The following is a 13,894-nucleotide window of genomic DNA, read 5'->3' as shown; positions in this document are numbered from 1 at the left end:
TACTAAATGCGTGTACAGCACTGTAGCGAGGCAGTTACCCTGCTCCTGGGAGAAAAGGTAGGCTGACTGGGGAAGCGGCCACAGCTGGCCCTGATATAAGGGCTAAAGGGAGAAGCTGGGTTAGTCTCACTCCAGCTTGGAGTACGAAGGACCTGGCTGCCTGGGAGCACAGGGTACCTGAAGCAGAGCAGTGCTAGGGAGCTCCAGCTGGGCAACTCCCCAGGCTGGGGCCTTGTTAAAGGCCTAAGGAGGTACTGGGGCTGCAGAGGTGAAGCCCAGGGATAGGCAGAGGTAGCTGGTCCAACCCCCTTGCCAATGATGAGTGGCCATTACAGACTGCAGTTTGCCCCGGAGAAAGGGGGCTAGATGATGACTGGCAGTAGCCACTGAGGCAAGGTGGGCATAGAGGAAGGGGGTTCCCCTGGGAAGGGAGACCCAGAGTGTGGGGGCACTGCTGTGGGGCAGCACCTCAAGGTAAGGGGCACTGGGGTCTGGGAGAGACCCGGGGGCCTGAGGAAGGAGAGACACTAGCCAACAGGAGGTGCTCTGAGTGCTGGAATCAAGCTAAGTCCCAGATGACCAGCAGGAGGCACTGCAGTGGTGAGTCAGCGATCTGCTACAAACAGCTAGTATATGGGGACCTGATCTAGAGAGACCCACTGAGATGTTACCTGAATATATCATATAATATTGTGGATAGTTTGGTAATCTGTGTCATGTGTCCAGATATTATGGTGGTGGCTTACAACATTAAAGAAACTAAACACAAGTAAATCAATAGATCAAATTATAATACAGTTCCCTAAAACCCTTAAAAGGCCAGTGCATTCAGGGCCTCAGCAAGCCTGGAGAATACTCACACACATTACATTTGCCATTTCCTTTTTCCTGTTTGAACGGTGTGCTATTTTAATTCACACCCTTGTTTGTTTTCAAAGTAGACGTTATCTGGGCAAGGACTTTGATAGTTACTTTCATTTGCGTCCATAACCTATATAGAATGGGACTTAACTGGAGAGAGAGAGAGTTAGCTAGGGCCTTTATTATTATTTCAATTACAGTGGTGGTTGGAAGCTTCCATTGAGTCTGGGGCCCTGTTATGCTAGACACTGTGCAAACACCTAATGAGACAGTTCCTATTCTGAAGCGTTTACAGCATAAACAGGGTAGGAGAGGGAATATTATAATCCCCCATTACAGATGGGAATGGAAGCACAGAGAGATTGAGATACACACAAGGCGTCTCTGGCAGAGCCAGGAATTGAAGCTAGATTGCTTGAGTCCTAATCCAGTTCTTAAACAAGACCACCCTTCCTCTCCAGACCCCAGTCCTATTTGAACCCTCACTCAGGTGCGTAGCCCTTACCCCGGGTGTAATCCCAGACACTGCTCACAGGAGTAAGAACTACTCACCTGAGTTTGAAGGTCTGGGCCCTTAGCTTGGTTAGTTTCAACTGTAACAGTCAAACGTTCTACAAACAACCTGGGCAATGTGACCTTGCACTGCCGCACACTATAAATCTATATTTGGTATTATTCACCTAGCAGCTTATAAAACAAAGATCCGTGCAGGAGAATTGTATCAGACAAACCCATGGCCAGCTGAGAAGGAGATAAAAAAAAAAAAAACACAAATTGCCGGGTGAGCCAGTAAACACACATGCCTGATGCACTCCTCCAAGCACAGGCATGCGAGCTTTCAGTTGTTAACAACCAGCCACCTTTTTCCCCACCCAGCCTCTGCCAGGGCTCGTCACCCTCACTTGTTACAGCATGTAGTAGTTCAGGATCTCTGGTCACCCTCAGGTGTGTGTTCTGAGCGGTGAAGCCCAGACTGGCCCATGACCTGACAAACTCAGAGTTTCTCTCTCTCCACTATGGCCTTTCTAGCTACATTTGTCCCCACGCAGTGGAGCTCTTGCAATTCAGGCCCCTGGGCATGTGGCAGATGTTAGAGTGGAGGCGGAGGGCAACTGTTTGAGCCTCTTCCTTATAGGCTCAAGGTCCAGGAGAGCATTTATTATCTGTGGGCAGGAGATTACTTAGATTGTAAACTCTGGCGGGCAGGGACTGTCTTTTGTTCTATGTTGATATAGCTCCTAGCACAATGGGGTCTGGGCCTCATAGGCGCTACAGTTATACAAATAATGAATAACAATGTCGGCAGGGTGATTGTGACACAGCTGGGTTTTCCCTGCACTCATTCAATACCAATTGTGGCGCTGGGGTGTTTTATTACGGACAATGATGGGCAGGATTCATGTTTCTAAATCAGTCATGAGAACAACCTCAGCCTCGCAAAGCCAGAGGAACAACAATGCACACCTGCCACCTGCCCTTTCCCTTTGATCCCTGCAGCTCTCCCTTTCGTTCTGGGGCCTGACTCTGAGCCAGCAGCTCCCACTATCTCCTCTGCCCCTCGCTCTACTTTCCCATGGAGATGCTGCAATTCTCAACAGCTGCAGTAAAAGGGAGCCCCTTCAGTTTTGTGCTGGGTTTTCCCTTGTCTGTGTGTGTGTGACCCGGTCCATACCCAGAAGTATCTCTGCCTGTCCTCACTGGCTGCAGCCTTTGCTTGCTTAGGTGGGCTTGGTGTAGGTGGAGGGGCTGCAGCCCGGTCTCATTCTGAAACAGTTGTTTTACACCACTCTGGGCGCATACAGCAACCATCAACAGCCCACAAGGCCTAAGGGAGAATTCCTACACTGGCCTGCCTCTCAAGCACAGGGCAGTACTGGGGGACACAAGCAGCCCTCAGAGCTGCCTAGGTTATGCCGGGGCCATTTCAGCCCCTCAAGTAGCCTTGAATCTAGAAGGCATAAAGTTGGCTTAAAGACACCAGGAGTCTGAGCACTGGATCAGACTCACTGACTGTACGTGGAATGCCTACTTCCTGCTTTTACTTTCCTGTCTCCTGGGCCTACACTCCCAACCAATCACCTCTCCAGACACCGTACCACTGGACATTATGCTGCCCCTAGGATAAGGGGATGGTCACTTACAGAGCTGTGATTCCGGAGACCTCAACATCTTTTTGGATTCCTGCCATATGGTTTTGCAGTCTTCCTGGAGCTTGTAAAACCTCTCCTTTCTCCAAGAGCTGGACTTCACTTTCAGCAGCTGGCTCCCCTTGAGGAGGAATAACAGATCCCTGTCATCTTGCAGGCCTGCACAGAAGAGCATTAGCATTAGTATAATAATTAATGTCTATTTATACAGACCTTTCCATCCAGCAGAGTCCCCAAGTCATATACATACACCAATGAAATGCAGCCAGCTCTGGGCTGGACACCAGAGGATAATTATTAGCACAATGTAGAGGGAGAGCGCATTTTGCAAAACACTGGGGCAAACTCCTCCCTTACAAAACAAAAATCTCCAGGATCTTTTTTTCTTTCCCAGACAGAGAGACTGGACCCTTGCTTTTATGGTCTTGTCCAAAAGATCACCACATAGTAAACCCCGTGATACACAAATTATGTTCTTCATAAGAGTTGTGTTAATGCAGTTGAGATCTTAAAAAGCCAGTGATTAGCATCCAAACAGGGGAGGTATTGGGATCCACTAGTATAGAAGCGGAAGTAGGGTCTTGCGGTTCAGGCACAGACCTGAGACTCTGGAGATTTATGTTCAAAACCCCACTCTGCCACTCTTCCTGTGTGAACTTGGGCAACTCACTTAATCTCTCTGCGCCTCAACTCCCCTGCTATGCAATGGGGATGATAGCATTGCTGTCCCTCATGTGGTGGTGTGAAAATCAATACAGTAGAACCTCAGAGTTACAAACTGACAGGTCAACCACACACCTCATTTTGAACTGCAAATGCTCAATCAGGCAGGAGCAGAAACCAAAAAAATAAAAAAATAAAAATACAGTACGGTACTGCGTTAAACGTAAACTACTAAAAAAAAAAAAAGGGGAAAGGTTTTAAAAAAAAAAAAGATTTAACAAGGTAGGAAACTGTTTCTGTGCTTGTTTCATTTACATTCAGATGGCTAAAAGCAGCATTTTTCTTCTGCATAGTAAAGTTTCAAAGCTATATTAAGTCAATGTTCAGTTATACACTTTTGAAAGAACAACCATAACGCTTTGTTCAGAGTTACGAACACTTCAGAATTACGAACAACCTCCACTCCCGAACTGTTCGTAACTCTGAGGTTCTACTTAAGGCTGTCGATTCATCACAGTTAATTCATGCGATTTAACTCAAAAAAATTAATCGTGATTAAAAAAATTAATCACGATTAAACACAGTTTTAACCGCACTGTTAAACAATAGAACACTGATTGAAATGTATTAAATATTTTGGATGCTTTCTACATTTTCAACTATTTTAATTTAAATTACAACACAGAATACAGAGTATACAGTGCTCACTTTATATTATTTTTTATTACAATTATTTGCACTGTAAAAATGACAAAATAAATAGTATTTTTCAGTTTACCTCATACAAGTACCATACGGCAGTCTCTTTATCATGAAAGCACAACTTACGAATGTAGATTTTTGTTTTGTTTTGTTACATAACTGCACTCAAAAAAAAAAAATTTAAAACTTTAGAGCCTGAACTCCTTGGGGGAGACTTGTATGTCCCCTGCTCTGTGTTCTACCCGCATTCTGCCATGTATTTCATGTTATAGCCATCTTGGATGATGACCTAGCATGTTGTTCGTTTAAAGAACATTTTCACTGCAGATTTCACAAAACGCAAAGAAGGTACCAATGTGAGATTTCTAAAGATAGCTACAGCATTCAACCCAAGATTTAAGAATCTGAAGTGCCTTCCAAAATCTGATCGGGACAGGGTGTGGAGTATGCTTTCAGAAGTCTTAAAAGAGTAACACTTCGATGTGGAAACTACACAACCCGAACCACCAAAAAGAAAATCAACCTTCTGCTGGTGGCATCTGACTCTGATGATGAAAATTAACATGCACTGGTCTGCACTGCTTTGGATCGTTATTGAGCAGAACCCATCATCAGCATGGATGCATGTCCTCTGGAATGGTGGTTGAAGCTTGAGGGACATATCAATCTTTAACCCATCTGGCATGTAAATATCTTGCAATACCAGCTACAACAGTGCCATGCGAACGTCTGCTCTCTTTCCAGGTGACATTATAAATAATAAGAGGCAGCATTATCTCCTGCAAATGTAAACAAACTTGTTTGTCTGAGCGATCGGCTGAACAAGAAGTACGACTGAGTGGACTTGTAGGCTCTAAAGTTTTACATTTTTTTTTATTTTTGAATGCAGTTATTTTTTGTACATAGTTCTACATTTGTAAGTTCAACTTGCATGATAAAGAGATTGCACTACAGTATTAAGAGAATTGAAAAATACTATTTTATTTTTACAGTGCAAATATTAAAAAATATAAAGTGAGCACTGTACACTTTGTATTCTGTGTTGTAATTGAAATCAATATATTGGAAAATATGGAAAACATCAAAAATATTTATATAAATAGCATTCTATTAGTAACAAGTGCAATCAATCACAATTAACTTTTTTAATCGCTTTACAGCCCTTCTTCTACTGTACAATGAAGACTATGACATACTGAGATATTATAGTAATGGACAGCCACATTCATATGAAGATTGAGCAGGAAACACCCTGTCTTTGTTTGTGCAGTGCACAGTGGAGCCCTGATTGTGGTTGGGACACGTAGTGAACATTGTAAATGAAAGTCATAATAATAGGTTTCAGAGTAACAGCCGTGTTAGTCTGTATTCGCAAAAAGAAAAGGAGTACTTGTGGCACCTTAGAGACTAACCAATTTATTTGAGCATGAGCTTTCGTGAGCTACAGCTCACTTCATCAGATGCATACCGTGGAAACTGCAGCAGACTTTATATATACACAGAGAATATGAAACAATACCTCCTCCCACCCCACTGTCATAATAATCTGAACCTGGGGTTCCAGAGACAGTAGAAATTCTCAACTTAATGCTTTGACCACTAAGCTATTTCCTTTGGGGGAAACCAGATGGCAGAACATTATAATGAACAATATGGAGCATGTGCTGGGAAGAACATAGGAATGGGAGATGATGACAATAACGTCTTACTTCTCCAGACACAGTATGTGTCAGTTTTGAGGTATCATGCACACCTCTTGCCCTATATAAAAAGCCACAATCCAGAGCTGGTTAAACACCACTTAACTCCTTGGCACTAGTCAAATGCACCCCATTAAGTGGAATTTTTGCCAACATCTTCCTGATTAAGCAGCACGCGTTGGTATTCACAGTCATCAGGATAATTCAGTTCCCTAGGACACTTCCCAGTGTTACATAATGCAGCATAAAGGTCATTCCTGCAGTGTGATTCATAACAGATAAAAGGAATTTGAGCTGGGCTAGGGGATAGTAATGTGATTGTTGTGCAGATTTCCATTGTGTCATTTATTTCATTCCTACTTTAAACATACAGCTGATGTGAGCCGCTACCATCTGGAAGGGGCTGGTAACAGGCTACTTAGGGACCATTTCAGGCATGAAAATCCACAGCTGATTAGTACACAGTTTGTCTGCAGCTAAGAACCTCCTGTGACACATCAACAGCAAACACCTGACGGGTCAGACAGGAAACCTAACTAGGCTTAGCTACAACTGAAGGAGGTATAACAGCATCATACTTAGAGCTGAAATGTGTCTTTAAGCTACAGGCTGAGCTGGGGATAGGGGGAGGAACAGCTGATCACCTGAGTCAGTGTTGCCAACCCCAAACATTCAGAGTTTATGAGCCAGCCCCCAAAACTGGTGTGGCCAGCTTGAGATAGCTGTCTTTTTTGTTCTGTGTTTGTAAAGCTACTAGCACAGGGGTGCCCTGGTCCATCACTGGGACTCGTAGGTGTCATGGTAATACAAATAATATATAATAACAACAACAGCAGGGCCAGGAGCATGCGGACAACTGCACCGGCGTGTGCTTGTAGGCTAGAGAAGAGGCAGAAAGACTGTGCTGTAGTGGATCAGACCAAAGGCAACATTTTAGGTTGCTAAGCACAGCCCGAAATCTGGGTAAAAATAACTCTGGATTTTGGGATTTCAAGTACCTTCCTAGCAAGGCTCTCACAACACTTTACAAACATTAAGTAACTAACCCCACCACACTCTGTGAAATGGGTATTATCATAGCCACTTTACACAGAAACTCAGGCCTTGGGACGTTAACGCGCAAGTTGTCCAATATCACCCTGGGAGTTTATAGCTAAGTGGGAACACAGTCCAGGAGCCCTGGGCCTTAATCTCTCCGGGATCCCACCAAGTCATTGCTCGGTGATCTCCTCCAGGGCACAGCACCTGAACACTTCCTCCATACACCTCTGTCATGTTGCCTGTTGCCCTGTGGAAAGACAGCAGACTTCACTCTCCAGGCGTTTTCCTTGTAATAGATTTCACCAGCACTAGATTACTTTAAAGAAGCCGAGAAGTAGGCCGAGATCCTCAGGCTGGCTCAAGGAGTCAGAGGCAAAGGGTATTAGAGGAGATGAGAAATGAGATGGAGATCCTGGCAAGGTTATCGAGGTCTCTCTTTCCCCAGCACTGCCTTGGATATTACATTTGTTACACACCTCTCTGTCTGAGAGCACCACTGGGCCTCTGAGCTTTCTCTCATAGGGTGGTGATCAAAGTTAATTAAACTAGGACCTGATCACCATGATAAAAAAAAACATAAAAATCAGCATTTTTCTGTGATTAAAACGAAACGCTGAACTTTTGTTTCCCAGGCCACAAAATATACAGGTATCAGCTGAACACAATGTTTTATTGATATTCAGTTGAACCTCATTTATCCAAGTTCTCCATTAACAGAATCATCAGTCTGACAGTGGCAGGACTCAGGTGGTCAGCCCCAGGTGAGTGGGCTCCAGCTGTCAGCACGGCAAGGGAATGACCGCTCAAGCCCCCCTCCCATCTTAAAATAAGGGACAGAAAGCTCTTTGCCAGTTCTCCTGATCATTCCAATTTTTGATTATCCGATCTGGCTCCGGTCCCAATTAAATCAGATAAATGGGGTTCCACTGTAAATTTAAAGCCATTCAACAATCAACCACCAGTGGAGGAGGTCGCACGCACTGAACAAGCGTCTCTGGTACTTTCAGTAAAATTTAGTTCATAGTTAATAGGTGTTTTTATTTTTTTCACAAAATGTAAAAACTAAAGATTTTCTGTAAAAAAGCAAATTCTGCATTTTTTCATGGGAAACTGATTTCTAGGATACCTGCTGATCACTTTCTTCTTCTAGGAAACTCCCATAGGAAAGTTCTGGGTTTGGGGGAGAACATGAGCCTTTCCCCTCAAATCATTCCTGGGTAGGGTTCACTCTACTCATGGAACCAGCAATTGCCGAGATCCCCCAGGCTCACAGATGGATGAGATTCATGCAGCTCCGGGGAGAATCTACGGAAGCCCAGCATCAGCCAGGTGGAGGTATTGTGCCTCCATCCCAGCACGGCTCTGGGCTCTGCTTCCAGCTCCACTGCTGCCTCTGTCACTATGAAATGGGTGGGAAGGGATTTCACACAGTGGAGAAGATAATGCAGATCTGAGCATGGAAGGAACTGATCAGTACATGAATGCGTAGTGAGTAACACCCATTAACCGTAACATGTTCCATTACACACATGCACTGTATTATGCACAAACTTTACATCCTGCTGCCACAATACATTAAACACGGGCATCAATGGAAAAATAATGTCAAGTGCTGACAATATGCTTGGCGCTGTACGAAACCCAGTGGAAGACACAATCCCTGTCCCAAGGAGCTTGAAGACTAAGGGCCTGATCCGACAGCCTAGCGAATACTCCCGCTGCTTCCAGCGGGATCACGGAACACCAAATTGCATGTGAGGACGCAAGTCTCTACGGACACACATGATCTGGGTGTCCAGAGAGAGGCTACAGAGCCCTGCATGGTTTGCTAGTAGGTGCATCACAGTTCTTCCAACTAACACTGAGAGGCTGGGCAGAAGACATATGGACTTTAGGAGGAATCTGAACCAAAAAAGCAGTCACCTTGGATGACCTGGGCAGAGGGAGGTTCCAGGGAAAGAGTCAGCAAGGAACAGGATGGGAGAGAGCAAGGAGGCAGGGAAGCTAGGAGGAAATGAGAGCAGAGACGGCAGGACCAGTGGACAGGGAAAAGGCAAGGCTGAGAAATTCAGGAAAGAAAGGGGAAGCTGATAGAGGGGTGTGACTAGCTCCCTTCTCCTGCCCCCCATGGGCACTGGAGGCTGGTATAGGAAGGAGTACTGCAGAAAGGGATCTGGGGGTCATAGTGTATCACAAGCTAAATATGAGTCAACAGCGTAACACTTGCACACAAAAAAAGCAAACATCATTTCGGGATGTATTAGCAGGAGTGTTGTAAGCAAAACCCAAGAAGTAATTCTTCTCCTCTACTCTGCGCTGATTAGGCCTCATCTAGAATATTGCGTCCAGTTCTGGAAGCCACATTTCAGGAAAGATATGGACAAATTGGAGAAAGTCCAGAGAGGAGCAACAAAAATGATTAAAGGTCTAGAAGACATGACCTATGAGGGAAGATTGGAAAAATTGGGTTTGTTTAGTCTGCAGAGTCCAGAGGGGACATAACAGTTTTCAAGTACATAAAAGGTTGTTACAAGGAGGAGGGACAAAACTTATTCTTGTTAATCTCTGAGGATAAGACCAGAAGCAATGGGCTTAAATTGCAGCAAGGGAGGCTTAGAGGTTGGACATTAGGAAAAACTTCCTGTCAGGGTGGTTAAGCACTGGAATAAATTGCCTAGTGAGATTGTGGAATCTCCATCACTGGAGGTTTTTAAGAGCAGGTTAAACAAACACCTGTCAGGGATGGTCTAGAATGACTGATAACGTTTACTCTGGTCTTGAGTGCAGGGGACTGCCTAGAAGACCTCTCAAGGTCCCTTCCAGTCCTACACTTTTATGATTCTATATTGACACAGGTCCTTTTGGCTAGAGAATAGTTGTTCAAATCTCAGCCATATCAATAATGACACAAAGTCCAGAGTGAGCTACCCTCTTTTCCAAAGCTATCCTCTTTCCAGTGGAAGCACACTGGTATAGATGAGCGGGCACTGTCTGCGGTATAACTGCTCTGAGGATAACTGTGGGTTTTGCTCTCCAGAAGAAGGATGGTCCAGTGGTTAGGGCCCTAGCCTAGGTGTTAGGAGACCTACGTTTGAGTCCCTCTTCCATCACAGACTTCCTATGTAACCTTAGATACATAGGTGCTGGAGCTGGCGGTGCTCTGGTATCCCCGGGCTTGACATGATTTCCATCATATACAGGGTTTACAGTTTGGTTCAATGGTTCTCAGCACAAACTGTTCCAGCACCCCTGCTTAGGCAAGTCACGTCACTCTTCTGTGCCTCAGTTCCCCCTCTGTAAAATGGGAATAACAGTCCCTCCCTACCCCACAGGGATGCCACAAAGATAAATACATCAGAGACTGTGAAGTCCTCAGATATTATGGTAATAGATCCCAGATAAATACCAGAGAGAGACAGCAATGCCAATGGGACAACACTCCTAGGCGTTTATTTGAACTACTTTCTATAAACAAATCTTTTCTTAGCAGGCTCTTAATCTCAGACTTGATTTTCCCATTGACAAGATTTTCTTGTCTAATATCCTGTTTGGAGCTAATGGGATTTGCTTTGAATATCTACTTTCTGCATCAATGGGAGATCCATCCACTGTGGCTTCAGAAGTTTTTGCATGAAAGAAACCACAGTCACAATACACACCAGTTTTATTACCAGGTTATTTAAAGATCTTGCAAACATTACAGGGTATGCTAAGGACATTTCTTTCCAGTTATATGATAATAACAGAACTTAAATTGGGAAAATAGTAGGCATACTTCGCATTGAGGACCTTTACCAAGCCCTCCACACTGGTCGATTTCCACCTTAGGTCCTAAACCTGCAAAGATTAGGCTGCAGGACTGGGGCCTTACTTAGTTAGCGGCCTCTGCATTATACAAAATATATTTTGAAATTATCCACATATCTTTGTATGGGTCAAAAAAAAACTTTTTAAATCTCCCTAAATATGGTTTCAGAAAGGCAGCCACCTTCTGATTTAGTTGGGGATTGGTCCTGCTTTGAGCAGGGGGTTGGACTAGATGACTTCCTGAGGTCCCTTCCAACCCCGTGATACTATTCCGCTCTCCCCAGTAAATACCAACCACATAATCCTGGGCTATTTAATGTACAATATTTAGAGTGAAATGTGTCATATTTAATAATGGTAAAATAGTGTCCCGACAACATACAATACTACAGAGTAGATGAGCCTTCACAAACAAAGTCCCTGACCAGGAAGGATTACAATTTAAAGACCCTAAAAATGACACCCTTTGTAACCCCAACACATGATCGGTCCCAACCTTACAGTGAAAATTTCAGTGATGGCGCTGAAATAGAGACCCAGAAGACAGAGGCACTCATGAGATGTGTACATGAGACTGTAACAATAGGCATCTCCATATCGTCTACAGATGAGTAAGATTTCTATGCTTTGACAGTATTTTAAATTTCAACTACTGTAACACACCCACACCCTGTGTCTACTATCTGCAGTAGCTCAGATCTAATGGTGTTAGTGTAAATAAGCAAACAGGTCTTTTGGATAAAATTCAGAGCAATACTGCAGTAAAGTCTGAAACTCCTCCAACTTCCACCAGCACCCTTGTAGCCAGGGTATATCTGCTGAGAAGAAAGACGCTAAGACCAAAATCATCCCTGGTGTAAATTCACACAACATTAATCAGTGATCGGTGAATAACGCAGAGGTTAGGAAACTTGCTCTGAATTTCCTCCGGTTTTTTGTAATCAATCTAATTCAGACCCTTGAATGCAACTTTAGACTCCATCGTAATAATAATAACTAATAAGAAAATAATAATAATTAATAATGTAGTCCTGATAAGTACTAAAACCAGAGTGGAAAATCACTGTGCCCTATACATCCACCGTACAGCCATCAACAGCTCAGTTATATTTCAGCATAAGGGGAACAAGAAGTTTTTGATTTCGAAATGGCCTCTTTGCCCAAAAGATCCAATCTTCCTCCATGCCTGAAACCAACCAGCTTGCACATCTGGAGGCCGGTGGTTAGCGAAAAGAAACCTCCGGAGTTTAAAAATAGTTTCGGGGGCTTACTTTTGGGTGGGGTCGAGACCAGGGCCCCTGCCACCGCTAGGAAGAGAGTGCCAAAGACCAGATTTAGACTGGCCGCCAGGAACCCAGCACCGAGGAATTGGCTCTGACTCGCCCCTTACCCAGCCGGATGCCATTCTGCCTTGCCACTCTCTTGCTCTGCTCCTGCGAGACGCTGTCCTGGGATTTGCTCTGTTTGGGCTGTCTCCAGAAGCACTGCATGGTCCAGCCTGGGATCCAGGGAGAGGCACGGGGCTGCTGGAGCGGACTGGGGAGCAGTCAGCCGCCCTTGTCCTGCTCTGATCCGGCAAGTCCCCCCCCCCGCCAGCCCCCAGAGATTGTTATTAAACAACGTCCCAAGCTTCAGGAAGCAACAGCGGCAGGAGAGGGAGGAGGCAGGCCGGGGGTGTGACGCTGGCATGTCTCTCCTCCCGGCTTGCTCGCAGGCAGCAGAGATTGGAGGAGAAGTTACAGCAGCTCCCGCGGTGGCGAAGGGCCAAGTCGCCCCGCAATTAAACTCTTTGCGCGTCACCGCCAGGGGGAATAAAATTCCCAGGTGCCCCCCCCCCCCCCCCCCGCCGCCCCCCGCCGCTGCTCGGGGCGCGTCGGCTCAGCGGGCTCAGAGAGGCACCGGCCGCAAAGGATGGTTTGGAGCCAGCCTGACAACGTCGCCAGCGCGGCTGGTCGTGGGCTAGCAGCCCCTGTGGGTGAAGGGGGGCTAAAGCACATCCTTCAGCGCGTGAAAATAGGGGTACGAGAGCCCCCGTGCGCCCGTGCCCTGTGCATTTTGTGCAGTGGAACCGGAACAGTTTGGATAGCGGGGGGGGGGGGGGTGCTGAGACCCACGGAACAAAACTGTAAGCCCTGCCTATGATGGAAAGCACTTCAAGCCAGAGGGTGCTACCGTACCCCCAGCACCCCTGCGTTTGCATCCGTTGTGCTTCATGCGCTGGAGTGGGCATCTGGGTCCAGGGCCCAGTTCTGCCAAAGATTTCCTGTGTGACCCCAGGCAAGTCACTTACTCTGTGGCTCCGTTCCCCATCTGCAAAAGTGGGATAGTATTTCCCTTCTCCCGCCCTTTGTCTGTCTTATCTACTTGTACCGGGAGTTCTTTGGGTCACTAGCACAGTGGTCCCCATCCTTTCTGTGGGAATAGCATATTCCTATTCCCAGAAGACACCCCGCCGCTGAAATGCCTCCCAGAAACATTTCGGTGGGCGGCTGTACGGCAGCCGTGCTCGGCGGCCGCATTTCGGCACCGCGGTGTCCTGCGGGTGCACACAACTGCCTCGGCAGGCACCATTGCGCCCGCAGGCACCACGTTGGGGGGCCCCTGGCCCAGCACAATGGAGCCATGATCTAGCTGGGGCCTCTAAAGACAACTGAAATATAAGGCATAAGACAAGCTCCAAAAGAGCAGAGCATCTTTCTTTTCTAAATCCTGGCTGCCACTTTTAGAGGTGAGGTCTTCGCTACACTAGCCTTGTTTCCCTAAAATTTCCTACAGTTCCTGCCCCATGAGCAGCTTCTTGTGTGGGTAACAAGGAGAGGAGCAGTGCTGCCTAGTGGACAGAGAACTGACTGGGACTCAGGAGAGCTGGGTTCTGTCACTGTCCTGCTGGGTAACTTTGGGGAAGTTACTTCACCTCTCTGCATCTTCACTTCCCCCAGTTGTAAAGTGAGGGCAATGCTACTGACCTCCTTC

General features: G+C 45.9%; 1 protein-coding gene across 1 annotated transcript in view; it reads right to left on the bottom strand.

Moving 5' to 3' along the window:
* Window positions 1-12,442, bottom strand: part of PLCD1 (phospholipase C delta 1) — a 79,762-nt gene extending 67,320 nt beyond the window's left edge. Inside the window, exons 1-2 of the mRNA XM_077809515.1 lie at window positions 12,312-12,442; window positions 3,003-3,167 (exon numbers count right to left, since the gene is read on the bottom strand). Of these exons, the coding sequence (XP_077665641.1) occupies window positions 3,003-3,167; window positions 12,312-12,411 (265 nt within the window). The 5' untranslated portion in view covers window positions 12,412-12,442. The remainder of the gene's footprint in view (window positions 1-3,002; window positions 3,168-12,311) is intronic.
* Window positions 12,443-13,894: the final 1,452 nt, after the last annotated feature.

The sequence above is a fragment of the Eretmochelys imbricata genome, chromosome 2, assembly GCF_965152235.1.
Source record: "Eretmochelys imbricata isolate rEreImb1 chromosome 2, rEreImb1.hap1, whole genome shotgun sequence".
NCBI lineage: Eukaryota > Metazoa > Chordata > Testudines > Cheloniidae > Eretmochelys > Eretmochelys imbricata.
The sequence above is the reverse complement of the archived record's forward strand: the minus strand, read 5'-3'. Positions and strand labels throughout refer to the sequence as shown.